Source organism: Phalacrocorax carbo, chromosome 1 (assembly GCF_963921805.1).
Source record: "Phalacrocorax carbo chromosome 1, bPhaCar2.1, whole genome shotgun sequence".
Classification (NCBI taxonomy): domain Eukaryota; kingdom Metazoa; phylum Chordata; class Aves; order Suliformes; family Phalacrocoracidae; genus Phalacrocorax; species Phalacrocorax carbo.
Genome location: NC_087513.1, coordinates 158,797,703 through 158,821,123, shown reverse-complemented (window position 1 = coordinate 158,821,123; position 23,421 = coordinate 158,797,703). Strand labels below are relative to the sequence as shown.

Genomic DNA, 23,421 nt, shown 5'->3' with positions numbered 1-23,421 from the left:
TCCAGAGATGACCTGTGTGCTACTCTCAAAAGAGAAAGTATCTTCTCTTTGAAAATGGTTTGGAGCGCAGTAAGCAGGAGATAATTTAAATTATCTGGGGATTTCTTTCTCCAGGATTTTTTTGCATGTGCTTTCCTCTCCCACCTCCTATAAAGACTTCTTTGTATTTAGTATTTCAGTTAAATGACTTTTAATGACCATCATATTCAGTGCTAAACTGCAAGTAATTCTGGCAAAGTTCAGTTTAGTATTGTTACTAACTTAGTTACACAGCCATGTTAAGTTCAAAGAAAAATAAAGCTTAAAGGATTTTGGAAAGTCATCTAGTCCCGCTGCCTGAACTAAGGTATGCCAACTATATCTGCACCATGGCAGCTGTTATTTTAACCTGTTTTTAAACATTTTCACTGACTCTAGAATCTTTCCCTAGTCAATCTTCTTCCAGTGTTAACTATCCTGAGTATGTATCTTGTGCTGACATCTACTCCTGATTGTTTTTTCCAGCCTGTGCTGGAATTGGGATACGGGTTATTCCTTTTGTCTCTGAGAGAACAAGTTAATCTTTTACTCATCTGTGAGGAAGGGGCAGAGGACTTGCTGTTTTATGTGCAAGTACTGCACTGACACTGGCAGCATCCTTTGAGCTGTGTAGCTTTAGATTGTGTTTTAGAAGTTGTCTTTCTTTGTTGGCACAAAAAGCAGGGGAAAAGGGAAAGAAAAATATGAAAATATGAAAAAGAGGAAACAGGTTGCGAAATGGAATGAAAGGAGATAAAGGAATTGAGGAAAAAAAGTATAATAGTCAAAGAAATTAAAGGACAAAGGGCTGTATGATAAGTAATTTTTTAATTCAAGGGGTTTTTTTGGGGTCATGGAATGCTGCTAAAGGGGGAACAAGGCATTCAATAAAAGAATTGGCCAGGCAAGGTTGGATAAAGCTATATATGGAGCAAGCAATAGATTTAAGTTCCACAGGAGTCTCTTAGGACTTACAAATGATAAAAATGTTATATAAAATTTTATGTGATAAGACGACTTATCTTTCATTGCTGTGATTGGAGTGTAACGTGGTGCGTATCTTCCACAGGAGAGTGCATATATATAAGGTGGCAGGATGACTAGGTGGACCAGGGTTCACTGGAACTGGCATGATACTTACAGTCATGACCAGTCTGTCATTTCAAGGAGATGGCTCTTGTTTTGCCTACATCTGCTAGGTCTGAACCAAAAGTCTCTTGATTGTGCATGCTATCATTGGCATAACTAAGTGTTTGAATTAGGCTTGGTGATGTGAAGATTTGGAAGGGTTACTTCTTAATTAAACTGCCTGTTTAAGGAGGTTATCTTGAGGCAGGAGTGGAACAAAACTGTTATATCTGTGTTGATTACAGCAATTCTATGGTCTCTACACTGTGAACAAGTTTTTATTCTACAAAGACAAGAGCTTATATTTTTACAAGTTGTTTCCTGCTGTAATCTGATTAATATGTTTACCTGATTTTGTATTGATTTTTTTTGTTTTCAGGTGTGGCTCACAATATTTCTTTACTGCGAGAAGTTATCATCCATCCACGCTTTGTTAAAGGAGACATCAGCACTAAATTCCTTCCTGAAGTCTATCCTGATGGTTTTAAAGGTTTGTTCCATTTGGGAATGTTGGAATTTTATTTTTTTTCCTTGGGAGGTATTTTTTCTGATTATTATTCCATGCAATTAGAGTTATTAAATAATGCATAATATATTTGATATGGTTACTTCCTTTACTTTCAAGTAGGCAAAATACATACTTGTAGTGACAAAATAGTAAATGAAGTACATACAAAGTCAAGAAAAACAATTTGTAGGTGATACGAAATATGTAAAATAGACATCAGTTCAACTCTACCATACTATTGTGCTTCATTACAGACAGTGCCCTACTGTTAACTGAGGATAAGATTTCTCTTTTCAACAATATTGCTTCTCCAGTGAGTTTGTGCAACATCTTTAGAATTGCCTTTTGGCACCCTTTGTATTCACTGTAGTATTGTCTGGAGGATCTGGCATTTTATCAGAGTGTTTTGGTAGCTTGGTCTTAATACTCATTACATACAGTAATGGGAATCACCTTGAAATTAACAACTTATCTGCTAGGTTAACATAAACAGAAATGCAAATGTTTCTTTCCAGCATCCCAAACAACTTGGTTGCAAAAATGTGTAACAACAGTTGATAGAGAAATGAAAGTAAACAAGTAGATTGGTTTCCTTTCAAAAGGATCAAATTTTAAAAAGTTGTCTTCTCTCTCAGCTGACCTGCTGTAGGTGTTTTTTTCACCTGTGTGGCCAGAGACTCAGTCCTTCTAGAGGGGTCTCACACCTCAGCTGTCAGAACCTCTTCCTCAGTTAAGGAAGGTTCACCTCAGGCAGAACTTCTTCCTTATTTAAAAACAAACAAACAATAACCCCCAAAACCCCAAACAAGCCAGAACCGAAAAATACCCACCCCAAAATGAACCACCGAACAGATACAATGTTTATAGCTCATCATTCATGGGTCCTTTCCACCCATTCATCATTAATCCCATGTGGCAGAATCTTCATCCAGTTTTGGAGACAGCACTGCCAGATTGGCAGTCACTGCACATGACTGGCACCTTGCCAAATTCTAGTCTCATTAAGAAGCAGAACCGATTTTTCTTACCTCAAGACTCAGTGTGTGAGTTTGGTGCAAAGAATGTTCATCCACAAAACTACTTTCTATCATGCTGTAATTGACAACTTTTGTGATAGTGTCCTACATGTAGGATTAATGAATCCAGCTTGTTATTGGCTCCTGACTGCAACCAAAGCAAGGAGTTAGTCACGTTGGGTGGCAGTAAGCTTGTGAGGGTTGAAGCTCAAATGTTGCTTTGTCTTCTCTGTTAAGATGTACCTAATTAATTTTCAGGTAACTCAGTTGGCTTTCATCCAGCATAGACTTGAGGGTACCATGATCTGCTCTGAAGGCTCAGTGCTGCTGATTAGCTGGTCCATCTCCCTTCCTTGGCACTTTAATACAGAATCCCGTGTCCTCTGTCTGGTTCTGGGACTTTTCAGTCCTTTTCCTTAGTGGATTCAGTTCCCTAAGCCACCATAAAATGGCAGTTTTTTAAATTGTTGCTGCTTTTGTTGGGGTAGTTTTTTTGAGAGTTCTTGGGTTGACTTAGCTCATGAACGAATCTGGTGAACTTCAGCAGATATGCAAAGTTGAGTGGCAGGCTAAGGAACGGGGAGAAGGGAATGTAGGAGAAAGACAAAGATGCAGGATGTTAGATAGGTTTATACAATGTTGTGAAAAGGCAGGCTCACACACAACTGGGAACACCAAAAAACATAAACCGTTCTACCTTTCTTTGTGATTCTGTGTGATTGGGACCTTTGGTCACTTGTAAGAAGCTGGGGCAGGTTTTGCTGACCCAGGAGGAGACCCCTTGCTCTGTATTCTTGACTGTTGAAAGGCACTCTTGCCTTTAGTTCTTCTGTTCTTGTTTTAATATTTTATATTGCATTGTTAACCTGTATATAATCAGTTAATTACTAGTTGGTCCACTGTAGGGGAATAGACAGGGATCGGCGACCGGAAGATCACGGGCTGTGACGGAAAGATAGACTCCTCCCCATAGGAGTGGCAGGAACAGGAAGCGCAAGAGCTATATAAGTGTGTGACGCAGCTAAATAAATGGACATTTTGTATCCATCATATTGATGTCTGTGCATCACTGTCCCCAGGGTGGGTAGAGCCCTGTGTCCCGGAGATGTGCGGCCCAAGATAAGTTCTCCCATAGAAGCGTACAGCAACAGTCCACAAATTACAGGTTGACAAGAAATTTGTTTTGGGGGTCATCTGACTTGAACTGTGTATGCATTTGTGTGCACATACACAGTGATGCAAGTGGTTTATTAGTGTCACAGGCCGAGGTAAACACTAATATTATATTAACAGTCTTAAAGATAAGCTTTTGCTCTAGTCAGCAGAAGACACAAGAGAGATGAGAGTTCATAATAGAAACTAACGAATGGCAAAGGTGAAATGGCTAGACTTACCTGCTGTAAGAAGTCTTGCTCTTCTCCTTCCATGTATCATACAAGCATGTATTAACCGCCTTAATGATAAAAAAAATGCAGATATTATTACAAAGCATTTGTATTGCAAGTCAAGAGTACTGATTCAAAGCTCACTGAAGTAATTGAAAGCCCTTTTAATGATGTAGTTTGCTCTGGATCAGGACCTTCTGGCTTAAAAAAAAGTTGTTGAGGTGAATTAGAGGATGCTTTTTTGTTTTGAGTATCTATTGAAAAATATTTCCTTAAATGCAAAGACTCTAATGGGAACTGTTGAAGGCAAGCAAGGGTGGTGGGCAGATGACAGGTAGAAGCTCAGCAAAAGAAAACAAGCAAAATAACCTATGCTATATAAGTCCTCTACTCACTTGAACTAACTTTTTAATATAAATACCCAGGGAAAACTCTGATACGAGGATGTGAAAATTAGGTAGCTTTATATATCTTAATATTGTTTATAAAAGACGTGTAGCTGTAAAAAAGGATCTGGGATAATCTGAAAAATTAGAGCAACGTGTAGCCAAAGTAGATTTGGGAATACCTAGAAATACGTGCTGTTGTTAACAGTAGGAATCTATACTAGAAGTGTGTTGTATTTGCAAAATTTAAGAAATAAAAAAAATTCAATGAAGATGCGGGCTATATTAATGCTTGAGCACAATCCAGCGTGTTTCTTTTGTAAACTACACAATTGCCACTGGTGGTCTACAGCGATGGCAAGTAATGAATATCAGCTGTGTTCTTTCTGGTGACTGTATGAAGTACTGGTCTACTTCTTATGTGCATTTTTCTTCAAATATAAATATTAACTTCAGTCTTAAGAGATGCTTTGTTTTCCAGCCTCATTTTCAGGGGTTTCATTATAAGTCCTTTATTAGAAGGCGTTTACTGTAAGTTAAGAAAAAATTAATTATTAGAAAAATCTTGGCAGTTTTTCCATTAACCTGTGATGCCCACATCAAATTACACCTAGAATGGGAATGTTTAGTGATTTTCATGATTAGGGTTTAACTCTTTTCCTTCCCTTCTGTAAATAAGCATTCATTAACAAAACCAGTGTTTATTGCAAATTATTTTAAAATATAGCTGTGCTGAAACTAGCCTTGCTCAGGGTATGAATAGTGTGGGAAAACAGATGCTGTCATACCCTTTTGTTGTCTATATGAGGGATGGATGGCTAGAAAGCTGGCTGGCAGTGGGTCAGCCAGAGTGGGTTATTGCTCTGAGCACACATGCATGTTTTGGGAGGACTGCGGACCTGAGGGTGGGTGCAGCAACACTCATTAGGTTAGATGACATAAATATATCTGACTTAGAGTGGCCTCCAAGCACTTCGCTCACAGAATAAAAATGTTTGCCAAACATGCAGGAGCAGTCCATGCTATTAGACAGAGTATTGTCAGGCGAGCTGTCTTCCTACTGCTTCCAAGCAGCCTGGGATGCCTCTGTAATTCCTAACCTCCCTGGTGAGAAGGGAATATACTAGCTATTATCCCTAGTTTATAGGCACAGAAAGCATCTCTATTTTCACAAAGATCTAAGAGGAATCCTTTACAAAAAACAAGTTACACTCAAGGATCCTTAGGTTCGTATGCTATCCACTGGATCATTCTTTGTGGTTTGGCCTGTTTCACAGTTAATCCATTTTGCCCCACATATCTGTTTGAATGCTGAGGGATTTTTTTAATAATCTACTCTTCTTGGTTATTAAATGACTTCTCAAATGCTTGGTCAGTCTCTGTGGGAGAGACATCCTGTGCAAATGAGAATTGAGGCATTTTCTGAGAGGTTGCCTCAAAAGCCGTACCAAAACACGGGAAGAAGAAAAAAGAATCCTTTACTTGCCCCTCTTCTGGCATGTTTACCTCGTTTGGGTGGAGAGGAAGAGCAGAAATTCTGATGGACAATCCTTTATGTTACGGTTTCTAATACAGAAAGGAAGAAAAAGGAAACACCTCCATCCTGCAATTGCGTACTGGATCCAGAGAGTGTGTGGGAGGTGAAGGCTTTTGGAAACGTTGGGTTTGTTATAATTGTGTGGGTTGAAGGGACTGATTACTCCATTTTACTCAACACTTATTATAGCACCCCTGGAATACTGTGTCCAGTTTTAACGCCCGTCACACATGTAAGAAAGATGTCAATAAACTTCAGTAAGTCTAGCAAAGAGCTACCAGAGTTGTGGGGTTAGAGCAGAGGACCTGTGAGGAGAAGCTGGGAAAACCAGGCTTGTTTAGCCTAGAAACAAGAAAGCTTAGGGTGAACCTAATGGCAGCCTTTTCCTGCCACCAAGGAGGTTCCCTACAAGACAGAGCCAGGCTCTTCAGCGAGGCACACATAGATTGGAGATTTTCAAGACCTGACTCCACAAAGCTCTGAGTGACCTGAGCTGAATTTGATGTTGGGATTGCTCAGACGGGAGGGAGGCCACACTGAAAAAAACTAAAGAATTCCCAAGGTCCCTTCAACCTCAGTCATTCCATGATTCTGTTGTGTATTAAACCACTTTTCAGGTGAATTGGGATTGTAGATATGACTTCTAAATTTAAGTCTGTAGACTTCTGTTATTAGTTGGAGGGGAGAATGCAGCTTCCGCGGCTGTGTTACTGTTAGAAGGGAGAGGATGGTTGCTGTTATTTCTATTCATCTTTTCCATGCTGGAATCTAATCTTTGTGTTCATTTTATTAAGCTACTGGATTATAAAAATTGACTTAACAGCTTAATTGACTTTCTACTTTCTGACAGGTGAAGCCAAGAAATGTTTCTTGGTCTGCCACTAACCCCTTTAAATTTCAAAATAGTAGAGGTGGGTTTTTTTTGTGTGCTGTAGCAGCCATCTTATAAGTGATCATGAGCTCTCAGAGATATCTTCAATACTCTGAATGGTTTGAGATTGCATACACAGACAATATTGACTGTCTTTTACCGTGACCATCTGGGTGGAAGAAAGCTCTGCTGGACTTCAGAAGAAATTAAAACCTCTAATAACATGCAACTTTTTCTGCCTCAGTCTACTTGGTATACATGCTGTCTGTAATGGTCAACTTCAAAATCCACTGGGGAGAAACTCCAGCCAGAACAGAACCTAGGAGCGATACAAACATTGCTTGCATTCGTATGGATCTGAATTATGCATTGTACTTTCCACCTTACTCACTTTCCTTTTAACTTTTATTCTTCCTAATCAGAAAACAGTCACTATTCAAGTATTAAGTAACAGCCCCAGGCACATAACCAGGGCTCGTCTGGTTGTGTTGTCGGGTGTGTTTTTGTTTTGTGGTGGTTTGGTGTGGGTGTTGGGTGGTTTTGTGGTGTGTGTTTTGTGTGGGGGTGTTTTTTTTTGTTTTAGTGGTATGGCGTGGTTTTTTTTTTCTCCTTCCCTGTAATTGGTAGTAGGAAACACATTTCTAGGACAAAATGCAAATGAGACTGTTATGGGAAAAATTACCTTTTATGTAATTTAATTAGAAGTTGGTTATGTAAAGTAATTGCATGAACCTTTTTGACTCAGCTTGGGGGATACTGGGATAATATTGATTTAAGCAATCATAACATCAGGGAAATAAGGGAGAAATACTTTTTCCTTGTCTTCCTTCAGACCAGGGTTCTGTGGTTCAGTAGTAATAGATGTGCATAGTCTAGTTTTAAATAATATGAACAACAGTGCTTCCACTCCTTGAGTTGTGACTTAATTTCATAGCCATTAATCCTGTTTATATCACCATATATAATTCAGTTCAGTGGTGATAGTGAGAATGCAGAAGTATATCCCTGGTTGAGCAGAGAGATTTGGGAGCTGATTTACATTTTATGGTGGAGATGAAATCTCTGTGTAGCCCAGGAGCCTGCAGTGATAAGGGCAGGAAAGAACAATGACAGAACGTCCCGTGTTGGAAGCTGAGGAAGAAGCTTTGCTCCTTACTCATTTCACTCCCTACCAAGGCAGCACTTGGACAAATGCCCCAGAGTTAGCTTTGTTACTTTTCAGGTCGATCTTCTGCATGGTGAACATGAAAGGCTGTGTCGTTGTATCTTTATTGGTGGTGAATATTAACTTATACCTCAAGACATGCAGTTGAAATCCTAAGGGGTAGCTTGTAAGGTAAAATAAGACTTGAAGGAAAACAAAGGTATCACACTCTGGCACATCTGTGTATTTTCAAATATAGTAATGTAATGGAAAGTTTAACTTTAAAACTGCTTAAAATTCTGCTGAGCATAGCAGCAGAGCAAGAGTAGAAGGCAAGGGAAATGGGGCTGAGTGCAGAGAACTAAGGCGGTTTGTCTCGTATAATAAAGGGAAATTGCCATCCTTAGGAAGCAGCCTTTAGTCAAGCTTCTGAGGTATCCCTCCAAAGTTATGCTAAGGACATTCTGTGGTAGGATTGTATCTTTATTGCCAAAGACCAAAACCTAATTTTGGTATGTTCTTGTTAACAGTTTATATTATCTCCAAGACTTAGGAAGACAATTGCAAATTGCCCACACTGGATACTACAGTCATGACTGGTTTTCTGCTTGCCACGCCTATGGTGCAACTAATGCAAATAGTGACAAATAGAGAAAGTGGATAAACATGTCTTTCATGTTTGCGATAATGAAGAGGTGAATGCAACTCTTGATCGGCTGTTAACCTGTTTCAAATTATTGACCTTTGTTCACTGTTTGGAGTTTGATTTTTATTGAAGATACAGGGAGAAAAGAGTTTTTGCAGCACAGCAAGTGCAAAAGCAGTTATTGATTTCATCCAAGATGAAGGTCATGCAATAAAACCTTCAAACTGGGATCTTTCTAGTTTTACCTTGTTCCTTTATAGGGGTTGATAGTACCAGTGTGTGTTGGAGCAGGTGGGAACATGCAGTTTTTGTTGCATGGACTTGTAATGGATGTTAGGCAGGGTGACTGAAAAAGCAAAGGTTTTAGGATGGATTTCCTGATGTATCTTCAGCTGTGACATGTAAACAAATTACCAATTTTAGATACAGCATTTTGGAAAAATTATCTCGGAGCTTTTTTGCTGTGTGTAAACAACTGGAAAATTGGCATGTTTCAAAGCCAGAGAGTTGTTGTTATTGCATTGTATAATTATATAAGGCTTATATATACAGGTATATGTGTTTGTATATATGCACAAATAGTATAAAAGTTCAGCATTTTTTTACTTTGCTCTGCAATCAGCTTTTCTAGTAACTGACAAAGGAAAGATCGAGTGTTTCTCAAGCCAGTTCCTCAACCTTTCAACATTTGTATTTCTGCATATGTTTGTTGCCATAAAGACAGTTTCCATTTCAAGGCAGATAAAAAATAATAAACACTGAGCAAAGGAAGTTGCAATAATCTTTAGCCAGAATATGTTAATATAGACTAAATTGAAAATAAATTTATGCAGATTTGCTGGCTTTTATTTTTAAATTTACATCTTTTGGCCTGTGACAGCTGCTTTGTACTGTTAGCTGGAACTGTAATGAGTGTGTTTCCATCACTGGCGTGATTGCGTTGCTGAGGTGGACTGTAAGCAGCCTCTTTACCTATCCATATTTAATGTGCCCAGTGGAACGATGGGCCCTGTGCAGAAGACGCTGTCTTCTGAAATGGTGCACTTGTAACTGTGAAGTCTGCTCCAGGCCTTTTCAGAGGTCTCCATTCTGGGTTTTCCTGAGGATCCTGTTAGTCTTATTTTATGCTACTGATAAAAATTGTCACGTGTTAGTGGTCAGTACCAAGGAATGTGCGTTAACATTACATGTGGTAGCACTGAGGTGACAGGACAGAGGAGGTGTAGAAGGGAACTGTGTAACCGTTTCTCTGCTGCAGGACTGGAAGCAATGTGCCTCAGTGGGCAGAGCTGCTCAGGGAGATACAGCCTTCTGAACCCCTTCCCCACCTCTTCCCCCATCCCTTCATGCGAGTCTGTACTTGCTGTGGGTGATGGCATTTGCTGTGATGGTCTGCTGAGGCAGACAGCAGCTGCATAAAGCGCTCTTTGAGAGCTCTGTTGTAACTGCATTCAGCTAAATCTTTCAGTCTTACCTTTGTCTTTTTAAAATTTTATTTATTGCCTTTTCCTCTCCTCTGGCCTTTGAAATACCCTTGCTTTCATCTGTGCAAAATGTCTCTCCTGAGGATAAAGTTTGCCTCTCTTTCTCCATGACAATTCACCTTTGCACTTCTTGTCCTCTTCTATGTCAACTTTAACTTCCTGTTGCTACCTTGTGGACTGACTACCTAACCTGTCTTTTTGCTCCCTCTCACATCAGTTTTGACTGTTCGACTTCTCTACCACCAGTCTTGGCCACATGTACGCCAGCTTCTCATACCAAATCTGTGTTGTGCAGTTTCTGACCTAAAGGTCTGACAGGCAAAGCTCTGTCAATGTGCTCTTTTAGCCTGCTGAATGGACAGTTGAATTTCTTATTAACTGCATGTTCCGGAACAAGACCAAGTTGGGAGAAAACCTGCTTCCAATCGCCCTGTTTTCCACCTCTTTGTCCAAACCTTTATTAGCTTGCCTGCCTTCAGATGGTATGCTACTTTGAGCCATTCTCAGCTTATGAAGTGCCAAACATGACTCTGACTCCATTATCACAAACTAATGACTACACAAATGGCACCAAATGACCCAGGGCTGACAAGTAGTTTTATCCACATTTATTTCTGGGGTTTATATTATTGCGTTATCCCTTTTGCCTGCAAGTTCTGTAGCCTTTGCAAAGTAACAGACTGAGAAAGAATGCTGTATATTTTGAGCGAGTTTTAATGTACAGATGGATTCCTTACCAGCATGAGGCACAATATGTCAACCAGTGACACCTCAGTAACGAAAACAAGATGTTGCAGCATCGTTCAGTTTTTTTCTTTCAGTTGTCAAATTGTTTTTAACAGAGATACCAGTGTTAGCAGTAGGGCTGATCTGTATGAAAACATGCAATTTAATTTAAAGTCTTAAAACTCAGAGCGTCTGCTATGTTGAGCCTCATCTTAATTTAAGGGAAAAAAAATGTTGGTTTCATGTATAAGGACTGAACAGTGTCTTCACTGGTAGTTGTTACTTTTTGTGTCTGTGTTGGTCTCCAGTATCTAATTTTTTTTAACTGCTTTTTGAAAACTAGGACACAAGTTGACAGATCTTGAAAGAAGAGAACTACTGGCAACAGCGGCGTCTTTGTATGTGGCTGAACAACTGAGATCACAGCGATTTCTAGGGACTCAGAGGTAAGTTCGTTTCTAGGAACTCAGATGTGCTGATGTGTTTTGTTAATGGCATCTTCTCGTGCATAAGAGACACTGTTAAGAAGCTGCATTTTTTCTTAATATAATCTGTTTTTCCTAAATTCAAATGAGCTGCAGCTTACATTTCCCTACTCACACAAGTCATACATGATTATTTTTATTCTACATATTAGCAAACTAATAGGCACAAAAATGTGTTACAAGCCAGTACAGTAATTAATGCACATCAGGAGTTTCATTAATACAAAATGTTGCTGCATTAGTAACTAACCACAAATTGAGCATCACAAATTTCCCATGTGCCCATTTGAAGCGATCTAAGCACTTTGGGATAATATGAATATTCAGCTACAGCACTTCAAAATATTGCGGATTCATAAGTAATTTGCTACCTTGATGAATCTTAATAGTTTAGGGTCTAATTCTGGAAACACTTTCTGATTGGCAAATGAAGGAAGCATCAGGACCTTGCTTTAAGTATGTCCTTTTTTGGTGCTTTTATTCCCCAGCTCCCTCAGTTTTTTGGGTAGTAGCTGCTGGTAACCTAGGCAGTACTGTTAATTGGCTAGCCATTGCAGTACTTTGTGTCAAAATACTAATTCACTACTTCGGCTTTTTGGAACAGTATGCTTTTTTCCTCTAGGATGTTTCTGGCTTTTGTTGTCCTCTGGTCCATCATTGTCAATGCTTTGAGCTTCTGTTAGAATAGTTGAATTTGTGAACCTTGCTTTGGTAGTTGGTGTTTGCAACGGCTGCATACAGTGAATCTTAACTTCATGATGACACTTTCCTCTTGCCTCATATTCTTTAATGAAGTTGCATGTATGTGTGTTTGTGTGAGAGGGAAGCCAGAATGCAGGATAGACATTATTCACATTCCATGCCAGTGGTTTGACAGTGTATTCGATTACTGATTTTACAGTGGTCAGGAATAAATCAAATGTGGTTTCAAGAAGTCTTTATTTTTATTTGTACCCACAAAGATAAATAGTACCATATGGTGTTAAGAAAAAAAAAACCAAACCAGAAAAAAGAAAGAAAAAAGACACTTAGAGCAAGCATAACAGCTTTGTAATATATAGCATATGTAGGGCCAGGTCATTGCTTTCCTTATGCACCTATAGGGGAAAGTAAAGCACCTTTTTATTTCCTTCCACAAGTTATATCCTCCATAGCAAATGGCGTAAGGAGAAGAACAGACACTCTGAGGCCACTGTTGCCTAAATAAAAGATGAATGAGGGAAAATGAGGAGGAGCCTTGATTGTAGTTTTTATTGGCCAGCATAGGAAGTAGTCTGGTACTGCGAGAGAGAAATAATGGATTACTTTGTACCTAGAGTAAGGATAGGAATTGTTGATTTAAGTAGTGATTCTCAAACTGCTGTTGCATTCGCTACTCTGATTTCATTTTTTTTTTTTCCTCTGGCCTGTAAAATGTTCTTACTTGCTAACAGGAAAAGAAAAGGAGTCCAATTGTTGAAGAATCTTTGAATGTTTTTTTTCTATTGCAAGTATTTTGTTTCAATACTAAGTATCTGTCTATCCTAATAGAAAAAGACATGCACAACTGTTTTAAACGAGACATCAAATATGTAAACAAACAATTGCATTGAGCAGTAAGGCATGGTCATTCTTTTTGCGCTGCAACTGGGAAACAAGTACACTCCTGCTTTGAAAAAAATTAGCTTAATTTTGAGTCCTTCTAACCTAACTCCTTCCATTCCAGCATGAGCAGAGAAGGCAGCAGAGCCTGACCACATGAAGTTTGTGCTTGGTAAGACTAGATTAAGGTCTGATTTTTTTGAATTTTAAATGGTGGAGCTAACAAATCTTTTCAGTAAAGGGAAGATCACTCTCTTCTGCCATGATGCAGTGTACTTATGTTCAGCTCAGCTTTCAAAGGATGATCTTCTCTGCCTGTTGTGACATGCAGCTCTAGAATGAAGCCTTCAGAAGTTGAGCCTTAAAATTTTCTCAGAGTGGCTTGAGTGTGGTTCTTAGTGAATAGGTCACTGTTTCAATCCACATATATTGTTAGAGCTGCTTGTGTTAGTGATAGTAGAGCTGCCTGTTTGAGGCCAAATAGCATGAGGCTAATGCTAAAGGCTTACTGGTATGTAACTTCCAGAGAAATCCAAACCTGATAATGGTACCCCTTCCCCAAAACCATGCAGCTCCCTCAGAGGCAAAGTCAAAGAAACAAAGGCAGAATGAGGTCAAAGGATTGGGCAGTGTCCTGGACAGTGTTCTCTGCTCCTTAGAGCAGCTAGTGGACTCCCTCTAGAGGGGACTGAGAACTGTGGAGCATACAAGTTACTGCAGCCTCATCAACGATCCCTCACACCATCTCCTTAAATTACCCAAACTGCATCTGACTTGTGGTTGAAGGTGTTCTAGATCATGGGTACTTGTCAGGGAGCAGGATTGTGGCTGTAGAAAGTGCATCTTTATTGGTGTAATGGCACTCTGTTTGAAAAACGTTAGTAAATCAAAAGGGCAGAGCAGGAACCTGTGCTACTGGCAAAAAATCAAAAAGGACAGTTGTAATCTTGGATGCGGTTCACTGTGGCAGAATTGGGCATTTGGAGTCTGTGGGAATTTTAAATCCATGTTGGAGGATGCAAGTGGATTAAGCAGACTGCATGTTCCAGAGTTGATCTGTGACATTCTTCTAATGGTTTGGAAAACTACATCGCCATGTTGATGATCATCTTCAAAATTTCAGCACTCTAGCACTGTTTATGTTGACAGCATTTTTTTTTTTTTGCATGCACTGAAGGCAAATGAGGAATTTTTGTGAGAGGAATTGCACTGAAAAGTAGTGTTTTGAAATAATATATTATTTCTTCTAAACTTGTCACAGCTGCCAAATAGACAATTTTTTTTTTCTGAACTTGAGTTATATGCTTATCTTTTGGTTTTGGTTTGTTTTCTTTTCCCTTTTGGGAGCCACATGTATAATATGCATTCTTCTCACAACTGCAGGGGTATTTTGAGTTCCCTTTTTTCCCCAAATGATTTATTCAGCCTAAGCTCAGGACTGTTATTCTAGCCAGATAGATAGAAAGAACCATGCTTGGAAGTCTTCACTGAAGCTCCACCTTTCACTAGCGGTACTACTGAGACTGTGAAATGGAGCTGAGCCAGATTAAGGAACTGTTGTCCCAGCCCGCTCCTTCCTTGGTCTCTGCCTTTTCTCACCTCCTCTCCCAGATACCCAGGTGTGATTTTGTATAGGCGTGTAGTTGCTTTCTACTCTGGTTTTTGCTAAAATGACCCATATTAGCCTGGAAGCAGTTAGTAATACTTCAGATCATTCTGACAGAACCAGGTTTAGTATTTGTGACAGGAAATTATTCTGCAAGAGCTAGAAGGGTGGCAATGTGTAGCAAGGAGAAAGAGATGGGTAGAGGATGGCTTGTAAAAGGGATGCAGAGGTGGGCCACAGATCAGACTAGTAGCAGTCTCATGAGGGGGGCTCTCCTCTCCAGTCAATGGTATTTGCAGGGATGTGATTGGAAAATATGTATTTTGCAATCCCCTGGGTGATTGAATCATCAACTGTAAGGTTCTTGCTGGAATGCACTCTGATGATCAGTGAGCTATTGTCTCATTAGGATCAAACACTCAACCTTCTTCCACTACTTTCAATTAGACGTGACCCCTATAGTGGGATTCTTTGTTGCAGTAGGTTGTGTGGCATTGAGGTTAATACAGGCCGCAGGCTGAAGGCTGGTTTGCCTTTCCTGTGTTAGAATAAATTGTGTTGTGATTTGGGTGGAGCACCCACAGGTGAGTTTCCACTGTCTGCATTGCTATGTGCCCCTGGAGACCAACAGTCTCCTAGGATTAATTTGCCAACCTTTAGCTAGAACAGCTGCTGGAGACCTGCGTGTGCTCAGAGTTACAGAATATAGATATTTACTTTTGTTATGCAATCTAATATTTTAGAGCATTTTCTGGTGTGTGTGTTTTTTTTAAAATCTAACTGGTTGTTATTTAACCAGTTTTCTTGGGGAAAGAGGTTGTTGTGGGGTGTGGTTTGGTTTTTTTAAGATAATTAGCTAATGAAAATGCTTGGTGTTTTGTGAGCCAGATACTAATGTGAATATTTCACCATGATATCCAGATAATAGGGGCACATGTTTCCTACAGGAAAGAGCCATGAATGATTGATGATTGTTTCATTGTTCAGCTTTCAGTTATTTTACCTGGGACTTTTCCTACTTATTCCATAGTCCAGTTTATTGTGAAACTGGTGCCACCCACAGCTGCTGAACAGATTTACAGCATCTAGTAAAATCCCAAGGTCTTCTAGACAGACCTCGATCTTGTTTCAAGTGGAAACATATTTTGGCTGAAGTCAAGCCAGCTTATTTTATGTCTGTTTGATGTAGTTAGCCTTTGAGACCAGAAATGATGTTGTACAGTTGAATCTTCACATTTTGGCTTCAGACTTGTTTTCATTAGTGGGTTGGGAGGGGAATAGGAGAGTGACTCTCCAGGTGTGGCTACATCATGCTATCTCATGGGTCTACTAATGCAATGTTTATACTTCTAAACCCAATTGCCTACAGCACTTCCTATGTGCTGCTTGTGTTGGCTGCTAAGTGTATTTTCCTAATTTTTCTATGGGTTTTACCTTTTCATCATTTATGACTTGGAAAAAAACAGTGAGGCTGCATGCCCATATTACCTGATACTACATGCAAAAAGATGGTAACACACTGGAAAATGTTTTATGCTGCTGGCAAAAAACGTAAAGGTTTTTCTTGCTTGTGTGTTTTTAATATAGAAGACTGGGATTAGGGAGTCTTGAGTTAAACTCCTAACTGTTCTTGTGGGAGAAGTCAGTTGGATTGGGCCCAGGTTTACAAAAAGACAAAATGGCTTTAATACTTTACTACATTATTGAGGTTTTGTAAATATTTATTTATCAACTTGTTTAAAGTATTTTCAGACCTGAAATGGATGAAGCTCTCTAAGCATAGCATAATACTTTCACATGAAGGGTAACTGTATAATGAGAAATTACAGATAAAATACAAGCAAATTTTTGTCAAGTTCTGAAATGGCTTGTCTGAATTTTTGTTTTAAAATTCTGAAAATCCAGGGGTCCAGTGCAGCGGGTATAACACAACTGGTGAACTGCAAGAACCAAAATGGATATATTTAGGTTTTTACTTAATGAATTATTGTAGATTTGTGTCTAGGTTGATTTGGTATGGGATATTTTGACGTAAATCCTCAGGTGCACTTAGTAGTGATGGTTCAGATGCCTGCTTTGCCTTGCTGTTGCATGATTAGGACAGTGAGGGAGCTGCTCAGAGAGCAGTGGAGCCCCGCACCTCTCAGGCGTGCTTGCTTTCACATAGACTACACTTATTACCCTGCTGGAGTCTGGGACAGAGCCAGCTCTTTGCCAGCCTAGGGCTTCCCCATATGGAAGGATGGTCAGCTGCCCAATAGGAGAGCTTTCTGGTGCTCCTGCACTGCTGGAGCTGCACAGAGTAAGGTTATGTTACATCAATTTTAAGAAGAAGGAAGATGATGTCAGGAAAATTCACTGGAGTCATCTGAACTGGCCGCTTGGAAAGAGGGAGAGTTCTTACTTTGCAGCACAGTCACAGGCGCTGTTGAATTGTATCAATTGGATTACATGATTTTTATCCACCCCCCGCCCCTAGAACTGCAGTAATAATATGAACAGTTATTGCAAGTACAGCTAAATATTTATACTTTGCATTACCCTACAAATACCCTCTAGTGTGATATAAAGATAAAACACTTTGTTTTCATTTGGCAAGGATGACTAAGTCCAGCCCACTTTGTGGCTTTCTTCATTCCCTCACTTTGGAGTTATGCAGTCATCCTTAGCTCATGAAAATAACTCTGTCTTATCCTTACTGTTTTCGTCCCCTGGTCAACAAGTCAAGCATTCTTTTCATGATTTACTGTTACGCCTTTGAAAGTCCTCGATATGTTTATGTAACTACTGCAGCTTCAGGCCATTATTCCTCTGTGTTTTTTTTTCTTTCCCCATAGGCTAACAAGGTACTTAAGACTGTCCTCCCCTTTTTTGTGCGAAATCCTTGTTTATAATGGGCTCTTCTGATTGTGACAACCCCCTTTTGTCTCTTTAGGTGTTACTTGACGTTGTTCTTTTGACCTCTCATAAATAATTACTTTTTTTGTAATCATGCTTCATCACTGCTAAACCAGCTGCCCTAAAGAATACTCTAGAGGTTTTTAAAATATGCTAGTATTTACCCTTCTGCATTGTTCAGTTACTTATTACAGAAAGAGTTATGTATTCTGGAGACAAGTAGATGCAAATATACGAAACAGGTATTTTTGGCCAGTGGAAATGAACTTTTATGTAAAGTATGAAAGTTGAAATGGCACTTTCCAAGGTAGCAGTCATGGCTTCTTCTACACAATGTATGTATCATATTTTTTCTTTCGTTGGATTAATTTAATGGAACCAGAATTGATAACAGGAGTAATATAAGGTCTTTATACAGTCATTTGACTGCAGAGTCATCATTTCATGTGATTCATGAATGTATATTCCAGAAACAGAATGGTCTGTTATGGGTAATTTTCATAGCATGTTGTCCCTATATCACATAGGGAAAAAGGTGTCCTGGATACTTGGGAATCCATGCTTTCTCAATCTTTAGAGTTCATAACCATTACAAAATCATTATGAAGATGATAATTATTAAGGGTTTGAACCTTGCTGGGCATCTCTTGGGAAGATCCCCAGAGCAGTGTCATGCATCTTGCTGAGGTGATTGCTGGTGGGAGGGCCGTTCACGAAAGTAAATGGACCTGGCTAAGACCTTGTGTTTATTTTTTACTTTTACCATGTCTGCTGGGAAAACAGCAGCTGCTGTAGGAGCTTTATAGCTTCTGTGGTTATATTTCAACACTTAATGTTGAAACTTGAATTTATATAGTATACACGTATGAATGTTTTCTGTTGTGCTGCTGTATTCCTGGCCCTTTTTAATTGTGAATCTGGCCCTTTTCTCATCCGTGCTTTGCTTGTGACCTCTTCTGCTGCAAGATCCTATCTTTACCACAAGACCTCTGTCTCTTACTTTGATCCCTTTTATAAGCCCAGTGATTCTTTCCTCTCATGCAGGTTTACACCTCCTAAACCTGTTCTTTAATATTTTTCTGTGTGTAAAAAGTGTATGCATGAAACCACAGAACTAACAAGGTATGTGCTAATCTCTATGTGCTCCCTGGTCATTTTACAGCTATTTTTAGCATAGATTTTCCTCTCCATCTGTATATTTTATTTGGAGTTTTGAAGGGCAGAAATGAAGTTGTGTTGGAGGTTTTTATGGAAGGGCAAAGCTTTTCTTGACTTTGGGGGACTCTAAGCACGGTAAATGCATGTGTAACTGTGTTCACGTGAGAAGTTTTACCGAGGTTTCTTTCCTAGGATTATTAACGTAAAAAAGATAAGCATGAACATCAGGGCCTTACCTTGTGAAATTCCTAGAGGCACTGGTGGTGTCCTGCTGTTTGTTTGTATAGTCTGTTGCTTTTTCTGGATGCCGTTGCTGTAGATATGTTGTCAACAAAATGTATGGGAAGAAAAAGTCTCTCATTCAATATTGTCTGCATACTTTTACATGTATGTGTCTTGATTTGGTCGTTCTTTAGCATGCTTGCTTCATTCATGGTTCACAAAGGCTGTAGCTAAATATAAGATATTGATTGAAGGGATAGATAATTCATTTATACCTTTGTTATTGAGTATTACAATTTTCAACCGTTTTTTTTCCTTTGATTCAACTGCGAAAGTGGGATGGGACACAGAATGGCCTCATTATTGTAGGAGTATTTCTCTGTTCCCTGCAATGATTCCAAAAGCTCTTGCACACTTCATCAGTATTATTGTAATTCTTTGGCTGCAGGATATTTGGCAGCTGTTGCACCCCACTGGCAAATCCTATTCAGACTTCACTTCCATTCACCATTGCCATTGGAGAATTGATTTCTCTCTCCTCTGCTCTAACCTTTCCCAATTCATTTTGGATTGTTCAATGTGAAACATTTTAATTTCATATCATACAGCCATTCAGCTCACAATCCTTTTTTTAACCTGTCACCAGGGTAACAGCATAGCATGCTTTCTTTAGGCAATCAAGTTTTTATTTCACATGCTTAATGTTGCATTAAATGTTTGCATTTTGTTTAACCCTCTTAAATACTTTGAACTGGGGGTATATTTTGCAGGGTAATGAAGGCTCTGATTTCAGTGTCAAGTCTTCACAGAAATTGCCTTGCTTAAAATAAAAATAAGAAATCAGAAGATGAATACAGTAATGAGAAGATTATTAATAAAATCCCCAATGGCTGAATGAGGCAAGCATCTGTAGAATAGCAGAAATACTTTTCTTCTGGAAAAACCTTCCAGAAGCTTATATTATAATCTTTAGAACTACACTTTAGGATTCCTTTTACCTGTAAGTGCTTGTAATCAAATTAATGCAAATACAGGGTTAACCATGCAATAACATGACTTTAAGAAGTGAAATGCCTGGCCTGTACCTGTCAACCTGCTTCAAACTGCTTGCCAGATGTGTGTGTGAAACTAAGCTGAATAGCAAGTGATTTATATACATAAAAATTAGAATTTAATGGGATGATGCAATTGATTAAAGAAATATGGAATTTTTAACGGGTCTGTTTTTCCTGTACATGCAAACCATCGTGGCATGAATAACAAGCTGAATTAATTTTATTGGAAACAAGCATAGTAATGAATTTAGAGTACTTTATCATAGATAATTACAAAAATAAAATTAAATGTACACTTTCATGTGTGAACAAGCATTGATTTAATGTAACTGTGACCTTACAGAGCAAGTCCTGCTTTTCTTGGTAAAGGAATAGGACCCACTAGGTTCACCCTTGCCTGTCTAGCTGGAATTTTAAGTATGTAATAGATGTCCTTAAAATACCCAGAATTTTGTATCCTGTGCCTATAATTATAATTAGAGGTGTAGTATTGAAGGCTTTTTATGTCATGTTAACTTATGTAGGTATAAAAGATGGGGGGAGGCGAGGTATTTAATTTTAACATAAGTGAAGCTTAAGAACACAGCATTGCAAATAAGCCCAGACTTTGCTCATTTGTAATGAAATAAACCCACTGTAATGAAAGCATTAATAATACGCATTTGAACACTTGTGAAGCTTTGTAAAATCAGTATTCCAGTTTGCAAATTAGATCATACATATCTAGCATTGTTTAAAAAAAGACATGCAGAATATTTGCACTACTGTACTAGCTGAAGTGTTTGGGTTTGCATTTAATAAAGCTCTTTTTGAGGGCACAGCTGCCTATTATGGATCAGACCCATAGATTGACTTTGTTTGAATTTTTCATTCAACAGCATATAGCTAACTATGCAAGGATAGAAATGCAGTTTCTTCTATTAATTTCCAAGCTTTCTGTCCAGTTTCCTTTTTACCCAAGATGTACTATAAGCTACCAAATATTATTACCTGCCAAAAGAGGTTTGGCAGTGTATTGTTACTGAATTTTGCCAAAAGGAGCCAAACATATGGTAACAGTTAATTTATTGGTGGTTCTAACCTCGAGGGAACTCTTACAGAGAGCATATTACCTTTTTATCTAACATATTTTAAATAAAAGAGCTGTTGGCTTGAAATTGGATATGCCAGTATAGAAGCTGACCTTCAGTGTGGTTATGCTCAATTCAGTCTTGTTTAAGGGTAAGATTAAAAGTGTAAACATATACGATTGAGCTAAGGCTTCTTTCTTTTCAGCCTTTAGAGAGGCAGGTCACTTCTGCGTAGTTTCAGTATGTGTGTGTGTGTAAGTGAAAATATTGAAGAAACGTTTTCATGAGAAAAACGAGTCCTGCCTTTCTCTCAGAAGTCTTGAAGAGGTCTTTCTTCACTTTCTTGATAAGACATTTCCTGGTATGTGTGTTACTAAGTGATAATAATAATTAAAAAAAATATAAATTTTTGATTTCTTTGTATGTAAGGCCACAGGCCCATTTGTTTCTCTGTGACAATGTAGATTTGTCAAATTCTAATGGGAGAAGTATTTGAGAGGTAACACTGCTAATTGTGCTGCTATTCACTATCTTGGAGTTGAATCTCATGCCTGAGACTTGCACAACTCAGAATCAGTGATCTGCTACCAGCATTTCAGTTAGGCCTCATTGTTCCACCTGAGATGCTGAATATTTTTGTCTTTGCAACTGTTGTGAGTCTTAAAATAAAAATTCCATGGATATACCGTCATATTTCAAATGGGATACTTGAGATAGATGGTGCCTTAAATAAAAAATATCCTGATTTTTGTTGGCTTGTATTAAGTTTTCAAAGGCCTGGATATTTTCCCCTGGATATTTTCCCCTGGATCTATGTTGAGACTGCTCAGATGACTTTTCCTTTTGTGATTATGGATGATTCTTTAATATCTTTCACAGACCATTCTTTAGTGGTTTACTTCTCCATGTAATTAAATGTGGTGCTTGGAGTTTGTTTTGGCTGTGGCTTCCCTTTAACATGTATCTTCAAAGCCTGTAGTGTGAGAAAGACTGGGCAGGAAAGAATGGTGCAGGACCTGGTTCTTTTGAAACCAGGGATGTTTACCCATTCACTTAGAAAGGAGATGATGACAGGTCTCTATCCTGTCTGTTTGTGGTGCTTAGTAAAATTAGTCTTGCTGCAGTTAGTAGTGTGATGATACAGATAAATTATCTGCCTACTGAATTCTAGATTTTTAAAAGCACAAAAAAAATCTGCGGTATTAAATTTTATCCTTCCTAGGCTTTAAGCTGTCTTTACCCCAGTGTTGTGGTACGTGTTTCTGAGGCTTCTTTCTGCCCTGGGGGGTGATCTGATACACCTTGGTCACACAGTAATGATTTTCTCCAGGCCCTGCTGCCCATTTTTCTACCAGACACTGAATTTTAAAGCAGGTCCTTATGTGGCTGCACTCAGCCACGTGTCCTTAGACAAGAGAGATGCCACAAACCAAGAGCTTTTCTCTGTCTCCTTGAACGTAGTGAGAGGACTTCTCTTCTAAATCCTACGTTTTCCCCACACCTGCCTGCAGCAAATCCTTTTTTCTTGTTACTCATATCCTCAGGAAAATCACAATCATTTTAAGATGTTTACTAACATTGAGTACCTTATTCCTCTACTCACTGTGATTTTTCCACTCTTTGATCTCAGGCATTGCATGTCTGCCTCTACTACAGGCTTCCTTTTCCCAAGTCTTAACACCTATTTTAAGTGAACCCTTCTGAGCGAACAGAGTGCATCTCTGTTGCAATGATATCCAAAATCCTGGTAGTCTTAAGGCCATTTAAGCTTCAGTCTCCTTATGCTGGGCATTACAGCACCGTTCCTCAACTCTCAAGCTTCCTCAGCTTTCAGTCATTCGTATGTGTGTTCCCAGAAGGAAGGGGTAGTGAGAGCTGATAGCATTTTGCTGTTTCACAGTTCAAGAAGTTGGACTGCTGAGAAAATCGTGTTCACAGCCCTTAAAGGGTGGAACACAACTCCTCAGAGACAGGGCCAGCTCATCTCACACAGGAAGGCCTAGAAGGGGCTGCGGTCATTTGCATTTTAGAGAAATTAGGTTGGATATGGGTGAGGAGACTGTGGGCTTAGAGGGAATGTGGCTGTCGTAGTGTATGGATTCCCTCAGCAGGAGGAGAGCTCAAAGGAAGGGTTGGAGTTGCAGGCAAAGTTGTGAGAACTGTTTCTGAGCATATTCCTAAGGTATCCTCTCTCAGCTGCCATACACTACTTCTGAAGGTGTATTTTGAAAGTACTTCAGCTTTTTCCCTTGCTGTTTGTTTGTTTCTTTACTGGTTATTGATCGTTTTCTATGTAATTTTTCAGGAGATACCAGTGGGCATAGTTGCAGACACTGGATCAAAACCAGATAGCCAATGTATGTCATGTCATGTTTGTGCAACAGTTTTACTTTACGTGTTCTGTTCAAAATGTCTGTTTTTTCTGTGTCAGAAAAAATAGCCTTGATGTTCTCTTTGAACATCCCCTTGACCACAGACAAGTTGTTTGCTTGTGGTT

At 39.0% G+C, this 23,421-nt stretch overlaps 1 protein-coding gene across 2 annotated transcripts in view; it reads left to right on the top strand.

Moving 5' to 3' along the window:
* Positions 1–23,421, top strand: part of PCCA (propionyl-CoA carboxylase subunit alpha) — a 293,280-nt gene that overhangs the window by 147,083 nt on the left and 122,776 nt on the right. For both annotated transcript variants that reach the window (XM_064440630.1, XM_064440629.1), the window contains 2 exons: positions 1,526–1,636; positions 11,193–11,295. In XM_064440630.1, the coding sequence (XP_064296700.1) occupies positions 1,526–1,636; positions 11,193–11,295 (214 nt within the window). The remainder of the gene's footprint in view (positions 1–1,525; positions 1,637–11,192; positions 11,296–23,421) is intronic.